The sequence below is a fragment of the Thamnophis elegans genome, chromosome 13 (assembly GCF_009769535.1).
Source record: "Thamnophis elegans isolate rThaEle1 chromosome 13, rThaEle1.pri, whole genome shotgun sequence".
NCBI classification, from domain to species: domain Eukaryota; kingdom Metazoa; phylum Chordata; class Lepidosauria; order Squamata; family Colubridae; genus Thamnophis; species Thamnophis elegans.
The window spans coordinates 1,050,966-1,077,665 of record NC_045553.1 but is presented as its reverse complement, the minus strand read 5'-3'; the positions used below and the strand labels follow the sequence as shown (position 1 = coordinate 1,077,665).

General features: G+C 49.2%; 2 protein-coding genes across 4 annotated transcripts; both read right to left on the bottom strand.

The window, feature by feature from the left end:
- Nucleotides 1-109: 109 nt before the first annotated feature.
- On the bottom strand, nucleotides 110-15,057 carry TMEM116 (transmembrane protein 116). Of its 3 annotated transcripts, none has more exons than XM_032230020.1 (11): nucleotides 14,333-15,057; nucleotides 13,211-13,257; nucleotides 12,795-12,858; nucleotides 11,445-11,585; nucleotides 6,616-6,720; nucleotides 4,299-4,348; nucleotides 3,334-3,417; nucleotides 2,985-3,114; nucleotides 2,060-2,204; nucleotides 1,234-1,307; nucleotides 111-1,062 (listed from the first exon to the last, which is right to left on the bottom strand). In XM_032230020.1, the coding sequence occupies exons 3-11, from the start codon at nucleotides 12,852-12,854 to the stop codon at nucleotides 850-852; spliced, it is 1,002 nt and encodes a 333-aa protein (XP_032085911.1). In that variant the 5' UTR covers nucleotides 12,855-12,858; nucleotides 13,211-13,257; nucleotides 14,333-15,057; the 3' UTR covers nucleotides 111-849. The 3 variants fall into 3 exon arrangements, with proteins under 3 accessions (XP_032085910.1, XP_032085911.1, XP_032085909.1); XM_032230018.1 differs by lacking the exon at nucleotides 14,333-15,057 and adding an exon at nucleotides 13,779-14,325; XM_032230019.1 differs by lacking the exons at nucleotides 6,616-6,720; nucleotides 14,333-15,057 and adding an exon at nucleotides 13,779-14,325 and having other exon boundaries at nucleotides 110-1,062.
- A 2,746-nt stretch (nucleotides 15,058-17,803) lies between these two features.
- ERP29 (endoplasmic reticulum protein 29) lies at nucleotides 17,804-24,924 on the bottom strand. The gene is made up of 3 exons (XM_032229962.1): nucleotides 24,717-24,924; nucleotides 21,469-21,607; nucleotides 17,804-18,871 (listed from the first exon to the last, which is right to left on the bottom strand). The coding sequence occupies exons 1-3, from the start codon at nucleotides 24,855-24,857 to the stop codon at nucleotides 18,363-18,365; spliced, it is 789 nt and encodes a 262-aa protein (XP_032085853.1). The 5' UTR covers nucleotides 24,858-24,924; the 3' UTR covers nucleotides 17,804-18,362.
- Between the last annotated feature and the right edge of the window lie 1,776 nt (nucleotides 24,925-26,700).

Here is a 26,700-nt window from a genome sequence, read left to right as displayed (position 1 = left end):
AACTCTGCCCTGACTTTTTTACAAGAGCAGACATGGGTTGAGAGAGGCCAGTCACGAGAAAGACGGGGGGGGGGGGGAGAAAGAGAGGAAAACAACTGATTTGTAAACAACAACAGAAAAAGGAATGAGACGGCCTCCGGCAAGATGTTGAGACTCCCCAAGATTCCCTGAAATAAGATCTCGTCTAAGAATGCTGGTTAAGATCATCCGCTCAGCGTAGCCATCTCTGCAAGGAGGGTGAAGGGATCTTAGGGCGGATTGAAAAGGATTCCTGGGAGATAAAACTGTTTTTTCAGTTTTGACGGGAGTTTTGGAGGGTGGGGGAGCCATGACATTGGGATCCGCTGGGATCCCATTAGAATTTTTTTGGGAGGTGTTAAAACAGTAGTAAGATAAGGAAGGTGTGCTTTCTGGCCATCCTGGAATCAAAAGGAACAGAAATCCATCCACACCCTTGTACGTTTTACTGTTTGGCAGGAAGTTGTAAAATATTCCACCAGCAGGACTGAAATGAAAGGGTAATTCCCAAGGTGGTGGCACCACACATTCCAAGTTCTCAGTGATGCTGTATCCCTGGGGAAACTGTCTCTCATGGGGGGGGGGGGAATGCGATGCAGTCTAAAAATGCAGTCCTCTCCACCCTCCCCAATGTTTGATTTCCCTCAAATAAATAGTGACTATTTAAATCTAAGGAGTCCTTCGGTTTCTTCCCGTCCAATGGCACTTGAATTCTCTTGTAGCCCTTCTAAGGCAGCTCTTTAATGTCACACATCTGCCTTCGATCTGTTTTGATGGGCGCACTTCTCAATGTGAGCAAGAAGAGAGTTTCACACGCTCCGTGTCTCCCGTTCATAACACGGTGGTTGTGGCGGGAGAGGAGGGCTTAGCCACCGCCTGAGAACGGGCCGGGAGGGTGCTGGCGTAGAACCTCTTCTGGGAACGCAGGAGAGGCGTCTGGGTGTTGACATCACGGCAAGCCTTGCGTTTCACACAGTGGAACATGTGCTGGGTCCAGCCGTAAACCACGCAGTTCAGGAACCCCTGGGAAGACGCGGTCAGGGCCTGAGTGGAGAAGGGAAGTTGCCCACAGTGAGGGGGCTGGAATCAGGAGTTGCCTGGGGCAGCCAGGAAGAAGCCAAAATTCCCAGCCCCCTAACCAGCACTGACCTCTGCGCATGGAGAGAAGGTGCCCCGTGGGCTCTTCTGGGTGCGCATGGCTAAAGAGATGCTTACCTCTAGAACATAAAGGGCCATGTAAACACTGGCATTGTCCATACGTGCCAGCTTGACGATGCCGAGGATAAAGGCTGCGGATGGAAGAAACGGGAGGAGATCAGTAACAACACATATAATAAGGACGGTAGGACTAGCAGCTACATCTCTGCATATATTAATTTTTTAAGATTAACTTTTGATGGATCCTGCCCTCAAACAGGCTGAGAACTGGAAGGGCCCACTTCCAAACACAGGGGCAGAGGGCTGTCTCTGTTCTGACCCAGGATTCCCAAGAGCAGGAAGCAAACTCCTGGTCCCTTTTATCAATTTGCTGTGAATTCCACTCATTCACATCTAGCAAAGTCTTTCAAAGGAGGATTTACAGACACAGACCTTATCTGGCTTGGAGAGCTGCCAAGCCGATCTCTGCAGAACTTGGCAAGGGGCCTCGGAGAGTCACGAGCCAATGAAACGAACTAATGGTCTCCTGCAAACTCCACTCCCCTGTCGCTCCTCTTTTATTTCCTCTGGGAGGGGCCATTCACCGTCCACCTGTGGCCTTACTCCCAAGTCGACCCCTGTTCTTTAGCTGTTCCCTTCGTCTGGCAACACACTGGGAACAGGCTCCAGCTGTTCTTCTGCCTCACTGATATCTGACTCCGAAGGCAGCTGATAACTGTCGGACGGCCCTGGCCCCCTCTCTGCCTCCGACACAGAGCCCTCCTCAGAGCCTTCCCCAGACTCCAGGACTGGCCCAGGTTCCTCCCCAACCCTCCTCACTCTCCGAATCTGCTGCCACAACAGTCTCTTTCACCGTCCACCACATCCCTGGGTCTTTCCATACCTGGCCCCCAGCAGCAGAAAAACACCACGGGGTACAGGACCACAGCCTGCTCGACCACCTTCAACATCTCCCACTGTTGATCGCCGACGTAACCCATAGAGTTCACAAACCGCTTGTACAGCATCCTGGCTCGGATGAGCAGGGTCTAAAGAAGGAGCAAGATCTAAGTAAGGACTCGGTTGATGCTGGAAGGAAGAGAGGGTGGAAAGGAGGCGGCTGGATCCAGATTCCTGCTTCACTTTGAAGCCTTGGGAGGAATTGAATCTAGGCACATGCCTGGTCTGGGTTCACTGGTTCCTCCAGGCCATGGTTTACTTAACCATGGTTTGTTGGTTAGACGGCACCTGACTGAGCCTGCGCCAGACAATAAGGCCTTAAACCATGGCTTCTAAGCCACAAGAGGCAGTTTCCACATTGCTTTAAGCCAAAACGAAGTCACATATTACAACAGCTTAAAGGGTTGGTGGGAATCAGGCCACCGACAGCCTCTCTCGGTCTAATTTATCTCAGAGTCCTCGCGTAAATAAAATCGGCAGCCAGACCATCTAAGATGTGCCCAGTTAGCAGTTCAAGGGTTCCTATTGTTTGAATTTCCCCACCCTAAGAACCTCTGCTTACTCTGAAGTCCATCTGCTTACCATTAGGGAGACCAAAACAAGCTCAGATTTATTCAGGAAGCTGGGCTCCGGGACGGGGAAACTTAGTTCCATGTGCGATGCATTAAATCAGCGTTAGGAAATGCTTTTGCTCTAACTGAGGAGGAACGCAGCAGCGGTTGGAAGACATCGAAGGTGGAGAAAGGAGCATGACTTGTGGGCTTCACAACTCAAAGCACTGCACGCCCCTCCTGAATCCCCCCCCTCCCATTAAGTGCCGAAAGGTTTTCAACCACAGGAGGAAGCACAGCCCTTTGCGCGCCTCTCACCAGAATTGCCAGGAAGCTGAGCATAAACGAGACCAGGAACACTCCGGTGCTGTACAAACACAAAACGGCACAGGTGACGTGCTGGGATGATCCGGTGCTGAGCATGTTTCCCGTGTGCAACAGGAGGCATCTATGGACCAGACAGAAGCGCAGGGGTTTGCCTGGGAGGCAAGGGGGTGGGAGTTACCGGGGGGGGGGTGTCCAGACCTCCTCTGGGAAAGTCCGAAAAGCAAGGGTGAGGACCCCTTAAGAGACCTTTGGGAGTTGGGGGCCGTTGGGGGACAAAGTCTCAGTTCCACCCCCTGACCCTCTGGGATGGGCACAACGAGCTGTGTTCAGATTGTCCTACCCATGTTCTGTGGTGACGTTCTGAGGACACTGGAAGTGGTTGCCCAGCCCCAAAACAGGAGCCATCAGGAAGATGGGGATGAGGCTGGAAGATAAAAGGTATATCCATCTCTTCTTCAAGATCTTTAGGTGACCTCTAGGCTGGAATACTGCAATGTGCTCTACATGGGGCTGCCCTTGAAGAGCATTCGGTGACTTCAGCTAGTCCAGAATGCGGCTGCGCGAGCGATTGTGGGTGCACCTCGCTTCACCCACGTTACACCTATCCTCTGCGAGCTGCACTGGCTACCTGTTGATCTCCGGGTGCGCTTCAAGGTGCTACTTATCACCTATAAAGCCCTTCATGGTAGTGGGCCTGGTATTTGAGAGACCGCCTACTGCCAATTACCTCCACTAGACCGATACGATCGCATCGATTAGGCCTCCTCCGAATTCCATCAGCCAGCCAGTGTAGACTGGCAACTACCCGGAGGAGAGCCTTCTCGGTGGCTGCTCCGACCCTCTGGAACGAACTCCCCGTGGAGATTCGGACCCTCACCACCCTCCAATCCTTCCACGCCGCTTTGAAGATCTGGCTGTCCCGGCTGGCCTGGGGTTAAGATTCCAACCCCACCCGAATTGTGTGACTGTTGTGCTCTCTTTTAATATGTTGTATTGTTTCCATATTGGAATACTGTTTGTCTTTCCCCCCCTCCCTTTTTGAATTGTGAGCCGCCCTGAGTCCCCCCAGGGAAAAGGGCAGCATACAAATAAAGGAAATGATAAAATGATAAATGATCTTGACACACACACGAGAAAAAAACCAGCTCTCCTTCCAGAGAGCTGCTTTTACTGACCTAAATAGCCAGATCAAGCTGGGCGGGCAGCTCACCCAGATTTCCCCAAGTAAGGGTGGTAAGTTCCACTGCCTCCCTGCTCCCCCCCCCATCCCTCTGAATCCAGCGGCATTTGAGAGATCCGTCTTACCTAGAGAAGAGAATCACTATTCGGCCAAGGCGATTTGAATAGCCCGTCATCTACGAAAGGGGGAAAGAGGAGACACCAGCGATTTAGCTCCAGAAATTGAGAAGCTTTCTGGCAAAGATTCAGAAGTCGGAATGAATTTTTTTTTTTAAAGTGGAGAAATAAAATGTGTACAGAAACGCCTTCCCTGAAATTGTTTTGGGGGAGGGAAACTCTTCAAAATTCAGCATTTAAGCATGGGGTGGGGTGGGGGTGGGGGGGTCTGTTGATGTGTTAGTTTCAGGTGAGACTTTTCTCACAACAATGAAGCAATGATAAAGCCACTTTATCATCAGGAAAGTTATTGTTTTAAAAACCTGAAGGTGAATCAAAGTTTGGAGCAATCAAGGTTTCGTTCTATACCTGGTATCTCCTGCACAATGCATGATTTATTTCAGTAGCATGTATGGATGCTTGCTTGTGCATTTACACAGAGGGGGGGGAGGGAGGGCGGGAAAGAGAGAGAGAGAGAGAGAGAGAGAGAGAGAGAGAGAGAGATCATTTCCCCCCCCCCCCCCCGCAAAGTGACCCAGCCATTGTCCTACCCCTATGACGCATTTCTTCCAGCCCTCAAAGCATGGAGTTTTCAAAGAATGCTGGAATTGACCAAATTGTTGAAGTGATCTCACAATGTTTGCCTGGGGACAGGATGTCCCCTTCCTCAGGTCGAGTTCCATCCTTCTGGTGAAGTGGACGCCCATAGAGACTAGACTAACATAGTTACCGTGTTTTCTCTTCAAATTCATAAGGGCTTCCTGGAACACGCATGATTACAAGGAAATATTAGCCATTAGCCAGGGATTTCAAAGGGCGTGACCAGATTTGAAAACGTTCTCGAAAGAATAATAATATTTTTAAAAGCCCAATGGAGAGGCCATCCTGTCTGGGACACCTGCATTTCTCTCTGGTTCTGTTGTCCCCTTTATCAAGCAAGCGTTAACAAAGGTCTCACAGAACCTGTTCTTCCTGTCCAGGTAGGAGCCAAAGTTGAAGCAGAAAGGGTGTGGCCTTCTCTGGAGGAAGTCCAAGGCCCTCCAGTTCTCAGTGGCCTCCGCACAGGAGTCATCGCTGCAACTGGATTCGATTCCTTTGACTCCCATGCCGTTCAGCCAACATGGCTTTGGTGCTGCCCTTGTTGGCTTCTGCCTGGTCCAGTCTCATTGGAGTCTGGCCTCCAGCAGCAAGGTGGGAAGATCTCAAGCACTTCCTTCCCACCATCTCAAACATGCTTTTGTGGTCCTCTTATGCCTTTGAACGATGGTGCTGGAGAAGAAGACTCCTGCATTGAGTCCCTTTGGACTGCAAGGCCATCCAACTGGTCAGTCCTAGAGGAGATCAACCCTGGCTGCTCTTTAGAAGGCCAGATCCTGGAGAGGAAACTCAAAAGACTTTGGCCACCTAATGAGAAGGAGGAAGGACTCCCTGGAGAGGAGCCTCATGCTGGGAACAATGGAGGGCAGAAGAAGAAGAAGGGGACAGCAGAGAAGGAGGTGACTGGATGGAGTCATCGAGCTTCAATGGACTCCAGAGGATGGTAGAGGACAGGAAGGCCTGGGGGAACATTGTCCATGGGGTCGCAATGGGTAGGACACAACTTCGCAACTAACAACAACAAGAAGTTATTTTCTTAAGAGGCATCTTCCCTCCTTAAACCTTATCAGGATCTTCTTCCCTCTTCTGGAATGAGCTGCGTTCTTCTACCCTAGAGCCTCCAGACCTGCGTTGAGTAGAAGGAACTCTTCCAAACTCAACAGTAAAGGCCCTGCTGGAAAGGTGGTCAGTTGTTACCTCTTCAGCTGGCGAAGTAGAGTTGAGAAACGCCTGGTGCCCACCCAATTCCCTGTCCCTGTGACCCATGGGATTTTAAGTGTAACAACAGAGCTTGAACCAAGGGTGTTCAACTATGTCCCCCGGTCTTTATTTTCCAGATTCAACCACCAACATCTGGCTGTGATGCTCACATGTGGAAAACCCCAAGTTCTACCCTGCTTGACGGTCCGTGGCCTTCAGATCTCACTCAGAGGCCAACACAATGTTTCTCTCTCGAGAGAATTATAGCATGGGGCTACCTGCCCCTGAATTATATTTCCAAGTATGCAACCACAAGAACCAGTTTTTTTAATTCAACCCATCTGGGAATCTTGCTCTTCTCTAGATAGCAAATAATAACTGCTATTTTGCTTCGTTTGTAATGCAACCGGGGTCCAAATCATGCCTGGGTTTTTAAGCAGAGACAGGACTCAAAGATATTCAAGTCATCACCACGAAAACACCGTTTTACCTGCGGCATCTGGCTATGTAAGTGCTGGTTGAATTTCCCTCTCAAATCCGTGTAGAGCTGCCAGGTATAATTAACGGTGTACAGAAAAGAGGCGACGTAGAAGATCTAGAGAGGCAAAACGAAGAAGGCAGAGCAAAGGCTATTAGTCCTCCGGATCCGCCTTTGGAAATCTGGAATCGTTTGAGAACTGAACAGGGCCGTGGGTTGAAGGGGAGGGGGGGAAGTAGTGGATGGCAAGGGGAAGCTCCCGTGTGCCTGTAAACCCACCCCCCAATAACTTCCTCTCTAACCTCCTCTCTATTTCCACTGTTGAAAGTAACCTTTTGCAAAAACCTTTGATTTTTGTCACGGAGTTGAGAACCAGAAAGAAGAACCATCACTGCACTCAGAGAGCACGGAATGTGCTGTGCGTGCCATTCTGTCCTTTTTATATAATTTGTATGTAGGGCTGCAGTTTTCTGTCACCAAGCATAAACAGCTCCAGAAGGAGCCGATTCCCCCCACAAAAGAGGTTTGGTTTTTCCATTTCACATGGGAAGACTCACAGAAACAGGAAGACGAAATTTCCTGGCATGGCAGATGACACATCGAATACAGCCGTCCAAAATTAACAAAGCAAAATCACGACTTTTGCACCTTCATTCTCCCACTGTCCTACTTCTTCTTCCCTCCCTCCCTCTTTCCTTCCCTCATTTCTTCTCTCCTACTCCCCTTCCTTTCCTCCCTCCTTCCCCTTCCCTCCTTCTCTCCTTCCCTCCTTCCTTCCTTCCCTCCTTTCTTTTCTCCTTCTCTCCTTCGCCCCTCCCGAATGTTGAATGAATGTTGTGTTTTTACCGCTAATTATTTTTACTCACATTTTCTTTTTGTGTTTTGTCCTGCACTCCCCTCCCCTATTATTGTAAGCCGCCCTGAGTCCCCTCAGGGAAAAGGGCGGCCTATAAATGTTTAATAAAAACATAAAACAGAAAACATAAAACACTGTAAAGATAGTTTCTGGATTGGCTTGTTTTTGTAAAGGACTCCTAATTCAGGAAAGCCATCCCAACGCCTAGGTGGTCTTTTCTGAAAAGGACCCCACAACGAACAAAGTCCGAAGATCTCACTGCAGTTTACCCTTCAGTTTCCACTCTGTTTCAAGGTGGAAAATGTTGGATTTACTTGTCCGATCAAAGTTAGCTAGATAAATCATATTCTATAAGGTTGATGAAGGAGGAAAGGAAGGGGGAAAGGAAGGAGAGAAGGAGAAAAGAAAGGGAAGGAAGGAAGGAGGGAAGGAAGGAGGGAAGGAGAGAAGGAGGGAAGGGGAAGGAGGGAAGGAAGGGGAGTAGGAGAGAAGAAACGAGGGAAGGAAAGAGGGAGGGAGGGAAGAAGAAGTAGGACCGTTGTAAGATAAGATGGATCTATGGGATGGTAAGAAAGCAATCTTCAAGTATATTGTCAACAGTAGGGAAAAATTGTTATAAATACATATTATTAATAACAGTTATGAGATCATATAATTGTGAATGTATATATGAAATTGATAAAATTAAAATAAATAATAATAATAATAATAATAATAATAATAATAATAATTAAAAAAAAAAAAAAAGGTTGATGAAACAAAATCTAATCCAGAAAAGCAAACATCATCTGCTGGAATATCATATAAATAAATATCCTTAAAAATACATCGTAAGGTAAAAGTAAAGGTTCCCCTCGCACATATGTGCTAGTTGTTCCCGACTCTAGGGGGCAGTGCTCATCTCCGTTTCAAAGCCGAAGAGCCAGCGCTGTCCGAAGACGTCTCCGTGGTCATGTGGCCGGCATGACTAAACACCGAAGGCGCACGGAACGCTGTTCCCTTCCCACCAAAAGTGGTCCCTATTTTTCTACTTGCATTTTTCACCTGCTTTCGAACTGCTAGATTGGCAGAAGCTGGGACAAGTCACAGGGGCTCACTCCGTTATGTGGGGCTGGGGATTTGAACCGCTGAACTGCCAAACTTTCTGATCAACAAGCTCACCATTTTTGAGCCACTGCGTCCCTTTATCTTATAAATAAATATTCTTTAGAATACAGAATAATTAAATTGAATTGAATTGAATTTATTATATTTCTATGCTGCCCTTTTCCCCGAAGGGGACTCAGGGCGGCTCACAACGCAAGTCAAAAGGGGTGGGGTAACAAATAAGGGGAAAAAAAAAAAGAACACGAACAAAACAATACCACAATTTAAAACACACAACAACCATACCATTCGAGGGGGGACAAAATAAAAACATCATAATATTGTCCCTCCGTTATGTGGTGCTAGGGATTTGAACCGCTGAACTGCCAAACCTTCTGGTCAACAAGCTCAGCATCTTAGCCACTGAGCCACCGTGTCCCTTTATCAAATATTCTTTAAAATACAGAATAAAAACATCATAATATTGTCCTTTATCTTCCACGACCTTGTTTTGTGTTTTTGTGTCTCCAAATAGCTGGAAAAACATATTGGAAGAGAGTGAAGTGGGATGAAACTGAATTAAGTCTTTTTGCTGATCTGCCCAGTAGGTTTAGGGGTTTAAGCAGGTCTCTGCGAACTCAGGTGACGGTGTCATTGCCTCCTTGACTGATGATTTATATTTGCAAACGGATTTTGTGCCTCGAGAGCCGGCTGGGCCTTTTCAAGTTCCCAGACGCACCTGCCAAGCCTTGTGAAACAGGCAAACACCACCTGCTCTCAAGAGGGAGCGAAGGTAAACATTCAAAGGGGTCAATAATACGGAGGGTTTTTGCTGTTTGTCACTCTGCTGATTGTGGCCATAACCAATACTCTAAGTAGATTAACGGGGCAGATTATAAAGCCGTTTTGAAAACAGGATCGAAGGGGAAAAGCACTAAATAAAGAAGATTTGTGGGGGTTTGGGATGGCCTTTCCAGGAACAGGAACAAAAATGGCAGCCTGGCCTCAAGAGAACAATCCTGGACCCAAAGCTGCCCCCCACCCAAGCGAAGGAAAATACACAAAAGCGAGGAGAGGGATGCAGAACAGAAGTTGGTAGCTCTGTAAGAAGCATTCCAAGGCTGGGATTCTCACAAGGGAGCCAAGAAAAAAATCTTACTAACAATACAATAGCAATAGCAGTTAGACTTATATACCGCTTCATAGGGCTTTCAGCCCTCTCTAAGTGATTTACAGAGTCAGCCTCTTGCCCCCAACAATTTGGGTCCTCATTTTACCCACCTCGGAAGGATGGAAGGCTGAGTCAACCTGGAGCCTGATGAGGTTCAAACTGCTAACAGTGGGCAGAGTTAGTCTACAATACTGCATTCTAACTACTAGGAAGGAAGGAAGGAAGGAAGGCAGGAAGGAGGGAGGGAGGGAGGGAGGGAGGGCGGGCGGGGGGGGGGGAGGGAGGGAGGGAAGGAAGGAAGGAAGGAAGGAAGGAAGGAAGGAAGAACTGGCAATAGCACTTAGACATATATCACTTCACAGTGCTTTACAGCCCTCTCTAAGCGGTTTACAGAGTCAGCATATCGCCCCCACAGTCTGGGTCCTCATTTCACCCACCTGGGAAGGATGGAAGGCTGAGTCAACCTTGAGCCAGTGAGATTTGAACTGCCGAACTGCAGATAGCAGTCAGCTGAAGTGGCCTGCAGTACTGCACCCTAACCACTGCGCACCTCGGCTCTTATTACAGGGTTATTACTCTTAATACAGGGTTTTTATACATCCAGTACTCAAGTTAAAAGGGAAACACACACGCTCTTATCAAAACAACAGCTTTCTCTAACTGTCCCCAGTTGTGTTTAGACTGCCAATCCCAGAATTTCCCAGGACGTAGCTATATGTTGGCTGAGAATTCTGGAGTCTTAGTCCAACTGGGAAAAGTCATCGAGAATCTTCCAAAGAAATGTTGTCTCTCCGCTCTGTATATACTTGATGCCTCTGATCCCGGATACTTCCCTAAAGCTTTTAGCCACTCAGCGTGGCAGGTTAGGCCCAACACAAAACCCATCAATGAGTACCTTATGACTCTTGACGAATATATCTTGTCTTTTTATGTACACCGAGAGCATCTCCACCAAAGACAAACTCCTTGTGTGTCCAATCACACTTGGCCAATACTTGGGAATTCTATTCTATTCAAGATCAAAGACGCAGTAAAAAGCTATACCATGTACGGGCTCTGGGAAGTCGGGGGGGGGGGAAGGGAGGTGGGGTCTTAGGGGGGAGGGGGGAAATATAGTATGTGTTAGATTTTAAAGTAACACGATTGCACTTGTATACTGTTGCTCTTTAATTCTAGTGTAAAAATAGGACAAGCTGAATATATTGATAGATAGTAGAAATACACCGAAGGGAGGAGTAGAGGGACAGAAGAAAGAGGGGTAGAGAGGGTGGGAGAGAGGATTGGAGGGAGGGTGAGAAGGAAGGGAGGGAATGTATTGGGAGAGAGGAGTGATAGAGGGGGAGGGGAAGTAGGAAGTAGAGGGGAACGTTGGAGGGAAGAAAGAAAGTTGGAGGGGGGCGAAAGAAAGGGTGTATGGTGGGTCGAAGTGGTATATTGGGTTTGTATTTTGGGGGGTATTGTTGACAAGAGGAATGGCTGTGTTTATTGTTCAATGTTTTATGGCCCTGGTTATGCACAGTATATATGTGACTGTACGAAATGAAATGAAAATAAAACGTATTTACACAAGATCAAAGACGCAGCAAGTGGCAGAAGATGGGAGCAGCTGGATTGCCTCTCCCATAGGCGGCTATCCCACCGGTCGCACAGAGACTCTCCTGGAAGCCCACCCCCAAAATAACACACTTTCCATCCCACCAAGGAGCTGAGATCAACAAGAGGTTTCACCTGTCCGGTGACTTGCAAGTTGTAGCAGGTGTTGCCTTCCCCAGTTGGGTGGGAAGCTTCTCGGCTGTACAGGAGGGCCCCCGTGAGCCAGCACAACCCCAGGAAGAGATCGGAGAGGCTCAGGTAGACCAGGGGGCGCACCTGCGGGAAGATCAAAGCAGCCATCACTCTGGTGATCCCCAGCCTTGTGTTAGGACAAAAATCGGGGACCTAAGGATGGGTGGAAACCCTGATCTGACCATCTGAGTTTCTGTTTCACCCTTCAGAGAGAATTGACCACGCATTGTCATCTCTAGAATGGCAAAGCTATTTCTTCCTCAACTGTCTCATATCCAGATATAAGTCATCTCGGTGCAAAGTGTATATTAGTAAAAGAGAGTGATAGGGAAGAAATAAAACTGCTACTCAGGTATCCTAAAGTTGTCAAGGTTCAAAAATATTATAAGAGAGAGAGAGAGAGAGAGAGAGAGAGGGAGGGAGGGAGGGAGGGAGGGAGGGAGGGAGGGAGAGGGAGAGAGAGAGACAGAGAGACACAAAGAGAGAGAGAGACAGAGAGACAGACAGACAGACAGAGACAGAGAGAGACAAAGAGACAGAGAGAGAGAGGTGGATATAGATTAGATTGATAGAAGATGGATATAGATTAGATATAGATAGAAAAAGAAAGATGGATATAAATTAGATAAAGAAAGATGGATATAAATTAGATAGATAGATAGATAGACAGATAGATACAGTAGGTAGATAAAGAAAGAAAGAAAGAAGATGGATATAAATTAGATAGATAGATAGATAGACAGATAGACAGATAGATACAGTAGGTAGATAAAGAAAGAAAGAAAGAAGATGGATATAAGATAGATAGATAGATAGATAGATAGATAGATAGATAGATAGATAGATAGATAGATAGATAGATAGATAGATAGAGGTGGATATAGATTGGATTGATAGAAGATGGATATATATTAGATAGATAGATAGATAGATAGATAGATAGAGAAAGAAAGAAAGAAGGAAAGAAGGAAAGAAGGAAAGGAAAGGAGATGGATATAGATTAGATAGATAAGACAGATGAGAGAGAAGGAGAGATTGATTTGGTTCTGCAAATTTGTTGTTACACTAATTGGGCTGCAGGGCAAGCATAGATGTTTGGTGAAATAAAAAGTAAATTATGGTTCAACCAGCAGTTCCTAAACTTAATATTTGCTTAGCAGCCAAGTGGAGAAGGTACTTGAACATTGCAAACGTTCCTGCTGAAGATCCCTGCTCCTCCCCACTCACTTCAGGAGGCCCCGCCTGGCTTCTTGCCTTCCTCTTCTTCCCCATCAGCAAAGGAATTCCTCTTACCTCGGGGGATCTGGCTGTGTTCTGGAATACGGTGTAGCCGATAATTGAGCTCGACCCCATGATGCTGTGGAAACAAGGGGCGGATTGGCGGAGCTTGACCTGGCTAGCTTTCATAGGTTATGAGAGCTTGTATGACCCTTCCCTTAGCCCTGCAAATTCCCGCCTTCATCAACGCAACACACACATTTTATTCTAACAAATGCAAAGTCAGTTTAGTCCAAGAACGTCTGGCAATTAAAAACAACAAAAGCAAATGCGAGATATACAGCCGCGGCATTTAGGACCCCAGGAAAGGAAGACATGCTTGGTAACCCTTCCTAAAAAATCCCCAGCCAGGTAATTTCCCGGCTGGCCTGCTCCTGGGAGATGCTCTATTAGTCTCAGGGTGTCTTAAGAGAAAAGGCTGCGTGAAATACCTCAAAGTAGCCGTGACAGCTTGGATCCAGTGGATGACAGCGAAAAGCTAGGTGGGGAGGAAAAGAGAGAGATTAGAGAAGGAAAATCCTTGCAAAGCAGGCAGTTTGCGCAAGTTGTTTACCTGAGATATGAGAAGGAAAAGCCCACCTTTAGTTAGACGGGGCCGGTCTCTCCATCCCCTCTGTGCATCTTCCTCTCCCTTTGCTCATCTCTTTTTATTCATTTATTCAGCCTACGCCTGTACCGCCCATCTTCTTTCACCCAAGTGACTATATTTTAACCTGTGATCCTAGCACTCTTCGCAGCCCCCCAGACCTACCACTGACCCAGCTCTTCCCAGGAACGGCTCAAGCCAACCATGAGCAAGGTGGGATACTGTGCAAAAGTCAAGTTAATGAGCCTCAGGGTTGTGTGTGAAGTCTCTACTCCAGAGCTCCTCAAGCTCTCCGACGGTCTCCGATGTGTGTGCACTTCAACTCCCAGAAGGAAAGAAAACTGCCAGGGAAGGAAGGAAGGAAGGAAAGAAGGGAAACCCAGAGCATCTCTGCAGGTTCTTCCTTGACTCACCTGAGCCCTCTCCAAATCTTGGGGGGGCAGAAGCAGCTCCTGAGGGGCAGCCCCGGGGGCAAAGGAGGCCATGCTGGCAAGCTAAGCGAGGAGCTGCAAGCAGCCGCAACGGGGCACCAGCTGTGGAACAGGCAGCTATTCGACTGGCCAGCTGCCTGCCTGCCTGCCAACCTCCCTCTTCGCTCCACCTCATTGGCCCCGCCCGGCTTGCCAGCAGCGGATGGAGGGGGGGGGGAGGCACAGTAGGCAGGACCCGGTGGTCCAGCTGCCTTCCTGTTCCCAAGGGGGAAAGAGGAGAGGAAGGACAGACAAAGATAAAAGTGGAGATGAGGGAGGGAGAGAGAGCCAAGATCAGGATGCAGAAGGAAATAAAAACAGAAGGCATCGTCCCAGTTGCTCCAATTTGCTCTTTGCTCCAATTATTTCGACAGAATTCGTTGGAAACGCAGCCAGGGAAGAGGTTTCCCGACAATCACGTTTCTTTCCTTTAGAGTAAGATCCAAAGGAGAGGGGGGAGGGAGGGCTTCCCCACCCCAATTTTAATCCTAGCTTACTTTAACACCCCTCCAGGGACTGCAGCTCTCTCACGAAGCAGACGCCTTTGAATAAAACCTGCGAGTCCCAAGAGCTGCTACCAAATTTTCGATTTGGGGGGCTACTCAGCGGCCCTGCGGGTTTCCACCGGGAGAGCAAAACAGGAGCTCCATCTACTGATGGACAGAGGAAGCTCCCCACCAGTTTGAGTGCCCTGCAAAGAAGTGTGTGTGTGGGTGTATATGTGTAAGTGCGTGCGAATTGAAAAGCTGGGTCTCTTCTCCTCTACTGATCCGAATCCACAGGAGGAGGAAAGACCACCGGAAACAACACACACAACTTCCAAATTGGGTGCATGGGATGAAGTCTCTTGGGTCTTGCTGGCTGGGGGGGATTCTGGGGGAGTTGAAAGTTCCACAAGCCTTAAAAGTTGGACAGGCCCCTGGTCTAAACCATGGAGAAGCCACCCAGGTTAAGACGAGCCGTGTTTCCCTGAGCCTTGGACCGCCTAGCTTGCTTGAGCCTAGAGTGGAAGGGTTACCCTTAATGACCTCCTGTGCCAGCTTTACCGAGGAGGCGCTGAGCTGGATAACCAGACCAATCATCCCCAGCCAGCATGGGAGTTACCGTCCAAGGCATCTGGAAGGCACAAGGTGAGGAAATGCTTGGTTAAGACCGGCCGCTCTGCAGGGCAGGGGGCAAGAGAGAGAAGGGCAGCCGCTAAACTGGCTTCTCCCAGGATTGCCCCGTGGTCATCTGGGTTGGTTCCTGGGGAGCAAACCATTGAAACGCCTCCTCTGAAATGATCCGAGGCTTCCCTTGGGAGGAATTTAGGCTGTCAGTCCAAGAAGCGGCTGCTTTGAAGAGCGGCCTTTGGCTGCTTTGAAGTGGGGGAGAGAGAGAGAGAGATGCACAGAAAGGGCCCTTTGTCCCATTCTAGAACACCGCACACCAGGGGTATCATTATCCGAGATCTCTGCTGGTTTGCGTCTTAACTGTGGGGTTCTCCTCCCAATTCACTGGAGCATTTGTTTGAAAACCTACAATAAAGGGTCCTATAGACCAGTTTCCCCCCCTAACTCAGCATGCCCTGAATTCTAAAGGGGAGAGCAGAAAGGTGTTTTTTTTTTTTTAAAATTAATTTTAATTAAAAACGGGCCAAAATTGTTTGGCGGGTAAAATGTTTCGGACATTATTGGACAATAGAACACCCATTTATTAAAAAAAAATACCGCAAGAGGGTTTAATACAAAGCCAACATTCATCTAAACCAGTGTTTCTCAACCTTGGCAACTTGAAGATGTCCGGACTTCAACTCCCAGAATTCCCCAGCCAGCATTCGCTGGCTGGGGAATTCTGGGAGTTGAAGTCCAGACATCTTCAAGTTGCCAAGGTTGAGAAACACTGATCTAAACAATGTACAAGCGGGCTCATCTAATATTTCCCAGGCCAATGCCGGGGGAAATAGCTTGCTCTTTGGAACGTCTGAAACTGAGGGAGGAATGGTGCTTCCTAGACAGCCCCACTGTATTGTTTAATAATGCAGAAAAATGAAATAGCCGTGCGTAAAACATTTCCCTGCTCCCAATTCCAGCTGGTAGCGACAATTCTTTCCTTTCCAGTTTTAAGACCCCCAAGAAGCTTGAATTGTAGATGGAAATGCCCCGGAAGTTCTTAGTTCTTAATTCCAGATAGCCTATGCTTAAGATTAGGAATAATTTAAACTGCTTAAAATTTGTGCAACAGCAAGAAGCTGAGTTCAACGCAGAGATCTTATTGACTTTCTTTTTTTTAAAATCTCCTTTGTTTTAATATATTTTAGACTGTGTTTGTTAAAAAGCTATACCGTGTACGGGCTCTGGGAAGTCAAGGGGGGGGAGGGAGGTGGGGTCTTAGGGGGGAAATATAGTATGTGTTAGATTTTAAAGTAACGCGACGGCACTTGTATACTGTTGCTCTTTAATTCTAGTGTAAAAATAGGACAAGCTGAATATATTGATAGATAGTAGAAATACACCGAAGGGAGGAGTAGAGGGATAGAAGAAAGAGGGGTAGAGAGGGTGGGAGAGAGGACTGGAGGGAGGGGGAGAAGGAAGTGAGGGAGTGTACTGGGAGAGAGGAGTGGTAGAGGCGGAGGGGAAGTAGGATAGAGGGGAACGTTGGAGGGAAGAACGAAAGTTGGAGGGGGGCGAAAGAAAGGGTGTATGGAGGGTCGAAGAGGTACATTGGGTTTCTGTTTTGGGGGGTATTATTGACAAGAGGGAGGGCTGTGTTTATTGTTTAATGTTATATGGCCCCGGTTATGCACAGTATATATGTGACTGTACGAAATGAAAATGGAAAATAATACACATTTACATGGCAAGGAAATGCCCCGGAAGACTTCAAGTCATTGGAGAGAGCGAAGAATGGAACTGGGCACAGAAATAAGGTGGTTTTTTTTTTTTAGAACCTGAGCTGTGATAGAAGCTCCTAAATTTTGTGATGATGAAGCAAAGACTGTCAAGTGTCTAGTTGGTAGAACTAGATGTCCTTGGAAGAATGAAGTCTGAGAGTTTGAGGTGCCCAGGTTTGGCTCAGCACGTTCTGTGAATTCAGGCTCTTGCAAAGTACTCAATAAACCAAGGCAAATCGTATTATGATTTGTCTCGGCTGTCAGAAGGAGGGCAAGCTGATCTTCCTGATCAAAAACACCTTGTGGTTTTTCCTCATAGATGTTGTGCGTTTCCAAGTAAATGAGATGAGGAGTGTGAAGTAGAGGAGAGAGGTAAGGGAAGAAGAGAGGGATAGGAGAGGGGTGGGGAAGAGGAGGAGAGAAAGGAGGAGTGGAAAGTGGAGAGGAGAAGGAGAGAGGAAGGGGAAGTAGAGAAGAGAAAGGTGACAGAAGGAAGAAAGGAGGTAAGGAAGGAGAGGAGAAAGAGAGAAGAAAGTGATGGATAAGGTACAAATATGGTGTATGGAGAGCAGAAGAGCCAATAATTGTTTTTTGGGAGTTGACGGTAAGGTGAATTGATGTAAACATTTAATAATACAATATGATGTTGGCTATGTAATAGTTTACATGTGATTTATATGTTATGAAAATGGAAAAAGCCGAGGTGGCGCAGTGGTTAAATGCAGCACTGCAGGCTACTTCAGCTGACTGCAGTTCAGCAGTTCGGCTGTTCAAATCTCACCAGGCTCAGGGTTGACTCAGCCTTCCATCCTTCCGAGGTGGGTGAAATGAGGACCCAGATTGTTGTTGGGGGCAATATGCTGACTCTGTAAACCGCTTAGAGAGGGCTGAAAGCCCTATGAAGCGGTATATAAGTCTAACTGCTATTGCTATTGCTAAAAATAAAATAAAAACTTTAAAAAAAGGTATGTGTTTGTGTGAGTGCAGGCTTGTGTATGAACAAAGACTGAATGAAGGGTCGAAAGATATAAACCCCCACATTGACAATCTCAAGTGCAACTTTTAAACGTCAAACGAAATCTCAGTTCTTCGAAGCTCAACCAGGAAGATTCATTTTATTCAGGAAGTTGTGATAAAAGAGAAAAATGATGCCTTTGTGTCTTCGTTTCCCCAGTAACCTTTATAATTATTATCAAATTAAGTACCCTTCCCATAAAACTGATTTCGGTGAATACTGGTCAGTAAGAGACAGGCGTAGCTTGGGCTAACACATTTCCCCTGGACCAAATGGTGCTCCATCACACACAGACACACCTAGAGGACTAGCCCCATTCTTAGGATGTTCAAATTCCAATCAACAAGGAGGGAGGAGGAGGGGAACCAACCCAGCTTGCTAAGGCTCCGAGTTAAGTCAAGTTCTAAATCTCACGATCTTGAAAAACGCCTTGTTTATTAGGTTTTATGGTGTAATGTCTGAATGTCCCCTTAGTGAAGCTGGGTGTTCTCTGCCCCCCAGGAGCGGGATGGGTAGGGGGGGGGGCTATTAAAAGGGCTTTGCGACCTCTTTGAAACAGCAAGGGGAGGTTTTTTTGCCTGCTTCAAGGAGCGCCAGTTGGGACCTCACCCCGAGCCGTGTACCCTCTTCACCTGCCCTGTTAGAGTTCTTCCTTCTCGTTGCTCGACTTCTTTTGGAAGGAAGACAGGATGTTCAAGCGTTTGGAGAGCTCCTCTTTCTTCCCGTCGCTCATCTTGGTCTCCTCGATCAGCTTGGTGATCCGGGAGATCTCGCTGGGGATGAATGGGTCCCCCTGGGCAAGGATTTTGCCCATGATTTTGATGTATTGCTCGGCGAATTTGCGCTCGCTCTCTTTGGCCTCGGACAAACGCTCTCGGCCCTTTTCCAAGAGGGCCTGGCGGAGCTCGGGTTCTTGGGCGGCACTTACGAATTGGCTGGCCAAGGCGTCAAATATTTTCAGGCAACCTGGCATTCCCATGTAGATCCCTCGGAGTTTCAGCCAGCGCTGGAGAGCGCTGGCCTTCACCTGCCCGTCGTAAGGCAAAGGGTTCTCCAGGTCTCCATCTTGGAACAAGTAGAAAACTGGATAAGAGTCTTTATCCAGTTTATATTTTTCTCCCAACTCCATGTTCTGCTTGTCCCCGTAATCTGTGAAGAAAAGCAAAAGGAACTCAGGTGGGAGACTTGCCCCCGTTTCGAATGGTATGACTGTTGTGAGTTTTAAATTCTACATTGTTATGCTTGTTTTTTAAAAAATTTTTGTCTGTATCCCCCTTCCCCGGTTCGAGTTGTGAGCCGCCCTGAGTCCCCTTCAGGGGAAAAGGGCGGCATATAAATATAATAAACTGAACTGAACTGAACTGAGACTTGGGGAACAATGAGTTAGTGGGTTGGCAGGACACCGATCACCTAACGTGGGATCAACCAAGACACACTTTTCCAGAGAGAGAATGGGCAGCGTATACATTTAATAAATCAATAAAAAATAAGTGTGTATGTGGCTTTCACAAAGTTTCTAAACAGAAATTTTAAAGTTACATTTGAATGGCTGGATTAAACTATTACAATAACGCTCTCAAGGGACACGCTGGCTCAGTGGCTAAGATGCTGAGCTTGTCAATCAGGTCGGCAGTTTGACGGTTCGAATCCCTAGAGCTGCATAACAGGATGAGTTCCTTTCCCGTTACTTCTCCCAGCTTCTGCCAACCTAGCAGTTTGAAAGCACGTAAAAATGCAAGTAGAAAAATAGGGACCACCTTTGGTGGGAAAGTAACAGCGTTCCGTGCGCCTTTAGCGTTTAGTCATGACCACATGACCACGGAGATGTCTTTGGACAGCGCTGGCTCACGGAGATGAGCACCGCCCCCTAGAGTTGGGAACGACTAGCACACATGTCCGAGGGGAACCTTTACCTACAATTTTCTCAATACAAAGGGACAGTCAATTAATTTGAAGGACGAGAATATGCAGCTGATAGAACCCCAACATTTGGAAGCCTTGAGGTCTAGCAGCTTGCAAAGCTCACCCCGGCTGAAGCGCAAGGCCAAAAATGGTGTAAACCTTGGGAGTGAATTCAAACCCTCCGCGCAATTCAGCCTATTGTTTTGATCCTCCCCCGGGTGGAAAGAAAGAGCAGGTGTCATTTTAAAACTGGGACGGGAGGGGAATTTCCACTTCTAAAACGGTAGCAGAGAGAGAGAGAGGACTGTTTTAGAAATGAAGATCGAAAGCTGAACATTCGGAAACTCTTGGGTTTCCACTGAGAATGAGACCCAGGTCACAGATGGGCCAGGAGGAAATAGGGCAGTGGATCTGTGAGGGCATCTGAAACCCTGCACCCAAAACCTTATAACGCCCGAAAGCTCAGTGGTTAGAGCTGGTGCAGGGGCTACATCTGGAAAGTACCAGACTGAGCACGTGACAATTAAGTAAAACCAGATAGTTTTGTTTACATGAGAGCCAGTTAGATCCAGTGGTTAAGGCACAAGGCTAAAATATGGGGGGCTCTGAATTTTAGTGCTGCCTTATCCATGAAAGGCAGCTGGGTAACCCTTACGCATCACCGGCATTGCTGTTATGTGGAATATAGGAGGAAGATATGTTGGACGTGTTCACCCCCTTGAGTTATTTGTCAAGATAAATATCAAGGTATGATACAAATAAAATAAATAATTTTTTAAAAAAAATCCTGCCTTTATTATTTTGATAAATAAGTCAAGGCAACTGACATACCCAATACGGCACCAAAATATAGCATGGACAAGACCGAGTGGCTATTGATGCTCCCTCCCAAAAATGGCCTAGCTATTCCATCCCTTAGCCTGGGGGGTGAAACCATACGCCCCTCAGAGAGGGTTCGCAATTTGGGATCCACAGCTGACGTTAGAACATCATTTGTCGGCTGTGACCAGGGCGACCTTTGCCCCGGTCCGCCTGGTGCACCAATTGCGACCCTACCTGGACCGGGAGGCCCTTCGGATAGTCACTCACGCCCTCGTGACCTCAAGACTGGATTACTGTAACGCGCTCTACATGGGGCTGCCCTTGAAGTGTGTCCGAAGACTTCAGTTAGTCCAGAACGCAGCCGCGCGAGCGATTGTGGGAGCACCTTGGTACACCCACGTTACACCTATCCTCCGCGAGCTGCACTGGCTGCACATTGGTCTCCGGACACGCTTCAAGGGGCTAGTCGTTACTTATAAAGCCCTGCATGGCATTAGACCTGGTTACCTGAGAGACCGCCTCCTGCCAATTACCTCCCAAAGACCGATTCGATCGCACAGACTAGGCCTTCTCCGGATTCCATCTGCCGGCCAATGCTGGCTGGCGACCCCCCGGGGCAGAGCCTTCTCTGTTGCAGCTCCGGCCCTCTGGAACGAGCTCCCCGTGGAGATCCATACCCTTACGACCCTCCAGGCCTTCCGTAAAGCCACTAAGTCCTGGCTGCTCCAGCAGGCCGGGGGGGTTGTGAAATATCCAGCCCCACAGTAACTATGAATGTTGTTGTATTTTAAACTGTTGTTTGTCTTATTTATTCCCTTCCCCTTTGTATTGGAGTCCTCCGGGAGTGGGCGGTATACAAGACTAATAAACTATAACTATAAATATTTTATTTCTTAGAACTGCACAACAATTTTAAGAAATAAAGAGACCTTCATCTTCTTCATCAACATCCCAAATCCAACTTTCTGGACCTCAGGTGTGCCCAGGTGGGGATCACCCACTTGGGCAGAGCCCCATCTCACCTGAGATGCCCACTTCGGCCACCAGCAAGTCGCTGCTGGATTCTGAACTCTCGGCCACCTTTTTGAACTCATCCTGCTTCTCCCCGTAAGGGTACTGGGTGTCGAATTTCACCAGGACGTATCTGTGCTTTGGGATTACCTGTGGGAAGAGCAACACACACAAGGCTTTACAATAGAATAGCAGAGTTGGAAGGGGCCTTGGAGGTCTTCTAGTCCAACCCCCTGTTCAGGCAGGAAACCCTACACCACTTCAGACATGAGCCGAGGTGGCGCAGTGGTTAAATGCAGCACTGCAGGCTACTTCAGCTGACTGCAGTTCTGCAGTTCGGCTGTTCAAATCTCACTGGCTCAGGGTTGACTCAGCCTTCCATCCTTCCGAGGTGGGTAAAATGAGGACCCAGATTGTTGTTGGGGGCGATATGCTGACTCTGTAAACCGCTTAGAGAGGGCTGAAAGCCCTATGAAGCGGTAGATAAGTCTAACTGCTATTGCTATAAATGGATATCCAACATCTTCTTTAAAACTTCCAGTGTTGAGGCATTCACAACTTCTGGAGAAAAGCTCTTCCACTGGTTAATTGTTCTAACTGTCAGGGAATTTCTCCTCCGTTCTAAGTTGCTTCTCTCCTTGTTTAGTTTCCACCCACTGCTTGGGAAGGACTGTGAAAACCCACAAGGATTGTCCCGTAACGTATTTTCTCCACCGATTTTTCTAGCAATGGGTTGAAAACCTGCCATGTTCCCTAGTATTTCAAGCCATTTTTCTTGGGTCCTCCTGAACCCACATATTGCAGCAAATTATGGAGTGTCCTCCCCCCCCCCCCCCACACACACCAGGGTTCACTGAATAAAGCACACACAGTTGTGAGGGAACACACCACACATTAAGCCAGGGCATTTTGCCCCTTCAGAAAAAGTCTTCAACCTGGCCCTTGTCCTATCACCAGGGAGACCCCTGTGTCCTGCTCAAGGTTTCCGAATCCAGACCCACCCAAACAATGGCTAATTTTAACGTCTTTTTTGGCCCTCATGTTTCTGTCACAGTGGAGAATTTTTCCCCTCAGATTTCAAGGGAGGAGAATATCTCCATTTCCAAAATGCTGAGGTGTTGGGTCCATCTCTACTGTTGCTGAGGTAAAAAAACAACAGCCAATGGGAACCTAGGAAACGGAGGCCGTGTGGGCATTGGTCACTCATTGGCTTGGATGGGCGAAGGGCCAATGAAACAGCGGAGACCCAAAGCCGGGCTACCAATCAGATGCTTTGGAGGGGGGGGGGGGAACGGCTATAAAAGGAGCAGCACAAGAGCATCAGTCAGAGAGCTGAAGAGAAGCGGGTGGAAGAGCAGTGAAGGAGCTGGAGTCACTTGCTGCCTCAGAGTTGGCTGGTTTGGAGTCCTGGAAAAGCCAGAAGAGGCTAAAACGGCAGCCTTGAAGCCACACTGAGCCTCTGGGGCAGCCAAGCCCCACTAGGCTGAAGTCCTAGAAGGGCCCTGAAGAACCGAAGAGGCCAGAGCGGCCGTCTGATGGGCCATAGAGCTGAAGCCTCCTCAGAGAAGCTGGAGACTGAAGAGGCCAGAGCAGCAGCCTAAAGGGGTGGAAGTTACTCCCCACTAAGCCCACTGACATCATCCAGACTGAAGGACGGGGGGGGTGGGGGTGGCGGCTTCTCTGAATGGCCAGAGAGCTGGAAGGCCAGAAGGGCCAAACAAGCAGCCCCCCCCCCCGCCTTAAGGAGGCGCCTCCCGAGCCACCTGGGCTTGAGGAGGAGGAGGGGGATCTGAGGAGCAAAGGAGCTGGACACACCCCCCCCTCTGCAGAAGGGCCAGCTGGAAGTCTGCCACTATCTCCATCATCCTTCCAAAGTGGGAGAGCCGGTTCTTCGGGAGAGCCTCCCGGAAGGAGTCACTTCCGATGCTTCACTAGCTCACTGGAGGCTTGGGGAAACAGGCCAAGCAGCTTCCAGGCGGGGCTGCCTGGGGCCCTCCTGGCTCTGGTTCCCACGCCTCCCTGGCGACGGTGGCCCCAGATCCAGAGCTGAGATGGGCAGCGTTCACTTTGCTATCTTCAGGTTGTCTGAATGATTCTTGGGCATCCCCGTGCTCTACATGGGGCAGCCCTTGAAGAGCATTCGGAGACTTCAGCTTGTCCAGAATGCAGCCGCGCGAGCGATCGTGGGTGCACCTCGGTACACCCACGTTACACCTATCCTCCGCGAGCTGCACTGGCTGCCTATCGGTCTCTGGATACGCTTCAAGGCGCTAGTCATCACTTATAAAGCCCTTCATGGTATTGGACCTGGGTACTTGAGAGATCGCCTGCTGCCAATTACCTCCAATAGACCGATTAGATCCCACAGATTAGGCCTCCTCCGAGTCCCATCCACTGGCCAATGCCGATTGATGACCACCCAGAGGAGGGCCTTCTCTGTGGCTGCTCCGACCCTCTGGAACGAACTCCCCGTGGAGATTCGAACCCTCACCACCCTCCAGACCTTCCGCATAGCCCTTAAAACCTGGCTGTTCCGACAGGCCTGGGGCTGATGAGTTCTTGTCCCCGCTGGAATGGTGTGTCTGTTGAGTTGTTTTTAAAATTGTGGTATTGTTTTGTCTATGTCCTTTTTTTCCTTTTTGTAACCCCCCCCCCCACTTGGTTTGTGAGCCGCCCTGAGTCCCTCCTGGGAATAGGGCGGCATAGAAATATAATCAATTCAATTCCTCCCACCCTCCTCCCAAAGGCCTGGCTGGGCTTCCTCCTTAGAAGCGGCTGGGGGGGAAATGCACTCTGCGCCTGGTCAGAGGCACCGCTGCCCTCTTTTTTCCCAGGGGAGGAGGGGAGGTCCGTAGAGCCCCCCCCCCCCGCTGTCCACTTGGACTCCCCGGATTGGCGAGTGGTGGGAAGCGGCCCGCTTTCTGCCCGCCCCTTCGGCTTATCCAAGGGAGGAGCGCTGGGGAAGGAAGGGGGAAAAAGGGAAGGGGCGAGCCGGGCGCCCTCCGCGGGGTTGCCCGTGCCTTGGAAGCCGCCCTGCAGAGGGAAGGCGGCAGCCCCAGGTGGGCGGGTGGGCTGGGCTCCGTGCAACGTCCCGGTTGGCGTCCCTTCCCCGCTTAGTCCCCGAGATGCCTCCCTCTCCGGAGGGTCCCTTGCAAGGCAGGAGGGTGCCAGGCCCGGGTTGCGCCCCGCCAGCTGCCTCTTCCCTGGGCAGCAGCGCCGGGCCGGCTCGGGCACCGGGCTGGGGGGCGCGCGGGCTTACCTTGTAGAAGGTGACGGTGTCCAGCGGGAGCGCGCCCTTGGTGTGCAGCGCGCCGCTCCTCTCCGGCCCCGCGCAAAGCAGAAGCAGCAGCGCCGGGAGCAGCAGCAGGAGGCGAGAGGCGCGGCGCCCGGGACTCGCCATGGCGACCAAGGCGGCTGCTGGGCGAGCGGGCGGAAGCTTCCTCGGCGAGGGAGGGAGGCGCTTGCGGGGGCGGTCCCGCCGTGCCTCGCCCGCGCCCCCCGCAGGCCAAGCCGGGCAGAGGCTGCCGGGCTCCTTCCCAGCCTTTTCCCTCCTGCAGCGGGGAGACCCCCCGAATACGCGGGGAAGCCCTCCAAGATCTCTGGGCTCCCGGCAGGCCAAGGAGAGGATGCTGGGAGTTGGAGTCCAGGCGCTTCGGGATAGGATGGGGGGGGGGGGAGGCCGAGCCTTCTGCTGCAGAGATAGCAATAGCAGTTAGACTTATATACCGCTTCATAGGGCTTCCAGCCCTCTCTAAGCGGTTTACAGAGTCAGCATATCGCCCCCAACAACAATCCGATAGATAGATGATAGATAGATAGATGATAGACAGACAGACAGACATATAGAGATAGATAGATGATTGATAGATAGATAGATAGATAGATAGCAATAGCAGTTAGACTTATATACCGCTTCATAGGGCTTTCAGCCCTCTCTAAGCGGTTTACAGAGTCAGCATATCGCCCCCAACAACAATCCGATAGATAGATAGATGATAGATAGATAGATGATAGACAGACAGACAGACATATAGAGATAGATAGATGATTGATAGATAGATAGATAGATAGCAATAGCAGTTAGACTTATATACCGCTTCATAGGGCTTTCAGCCCTCTCTAAGCGGTTTACAGAGTCAGCATATCGCCCCCACAGTCTGGGTCCTCATTTCACCCACCTCGGAAGGATGGAAGGCTGAGTCAACCCTGAGCCGGTGAGATTTGAACCGCCGAACTGCAGATAGCAGTCAGCTGAAGTGGCCTGCAGTACTGCACCCCTAACCACTGCGCCAGACACTCCAGCCCTGCTAGAAGAGGAATGGCGGGGGGGGGGAGACTGGGGGTGTCTTGAGCGCCCCAGCCGAACCTCCACCTGCCCTCTCCACCGCGCCGCCTCGTTAAATGCCCCCACCCCAAGGGAGGCCAAACACCTGGAACAAGCCGAGCCGGGCGCATCCCTTGTAGGGGTCCCAGCGAAGCCTCCTTGGGGGGTCAGCGAGGAGCCCCGGCGCTCCCCGGACCGTCTGCACCCAGGGGGCGCCTCGGGGGACTGTTTGCAGGACTTCAGAGGTCTAGGAATAACCAATCTCCGCAAAGCCCCATTTCCCCCCTTTAAATCAGGGCTATCCCACCACGGCTGCTTTAAGACCCCCAGATATACTGGCTGGGGAATTCTGGGAGTTGAAGTCCAGCACAGCTGGGATACCCCTGCTCTAACCTCCAGCTGCTATTTTGGAAACGCTGGCCTGGCCTACCAGGATCTCCGTATGGTCCTTCTTTCTCCTCTCCCTCCCCCCCTTCTGCTCTTGAGATTTCAGGGGTCACCAAACGTTTGGACCTCAGGGAACCACTGAGTTCATAATTTTAAATCCCACAGATCACCAATATTTTTTTTTTTTTAAAAAGATAGTATTTAGTGCAATATAAAAAAATGCAAATAATTTTTTCTGCGCGCCGCCAAAAGTTTCTCACAGACCACCGGTTGGTGACAAAATGCACTAGACAACTTTTTAAAAGTCCAAGCTTTGCGAATGTCCGTTTAAAGCAGTGGGGTGTCCAAACTTGGGAACTTTTTTAAGACTTGTGGACTTCAACTCCCAGCATTCCCCAGTTGAAGTCCACAAGCCTTAAAAAGTTCCAAAGTTTGGACACGCCCCTGCTTTAAAGTGTGCAAGCGCTGAACTGCACCACCCTTCTAATGCTGCATTTAGGACAGTGTTTCTCAACCTTGTCAACTTGAAGAC

Coding starts and splice junctions, on each gene's coding strand:
- ERP29 (XM_032229962.1), bottom strand. CDS start 24,857: ATGGCGAGTCCCGGGCGCCGCGCCTCTCGCCTCCTGCTGCTGCTCCCG. Junction 21,608..24,716: donor ACACCGTCACCTTCTACAAG/GTAAGCCCGCGC, acceptor CTCTTCCCACAG/GTAATCCCAAAGCACAGATA. Junction 18,872..21,468: donor GGCCGAAGTGGGCATCTCAG/GTGAGATGGGGC, acceptor TTTTCTTCACAG/ATTACGGGGACAAGCAGAAC.
- TMEM116 (XM_032230018.1), bottom strand. CDS start 13,850: ATGGCCTCCTTTGCCCCCGGGGCTGCCCCTCAGGAGCTGCTTCTGCCC. Junction 12,859..13,210: donor GCTGTCACGGCTACTTTGAG/GTATTTCACGCA, acceptor TTGTTTCCACAG/CATCATGGGGTCGAGCTCAA. Junction 6,721..11,444: donor ACTTGCAAGTCACCGGACAG/GTGAAACCTCTT, acceptor TTGCCTCTCTAG/ATCTTCTACGTCGCCTCTTT.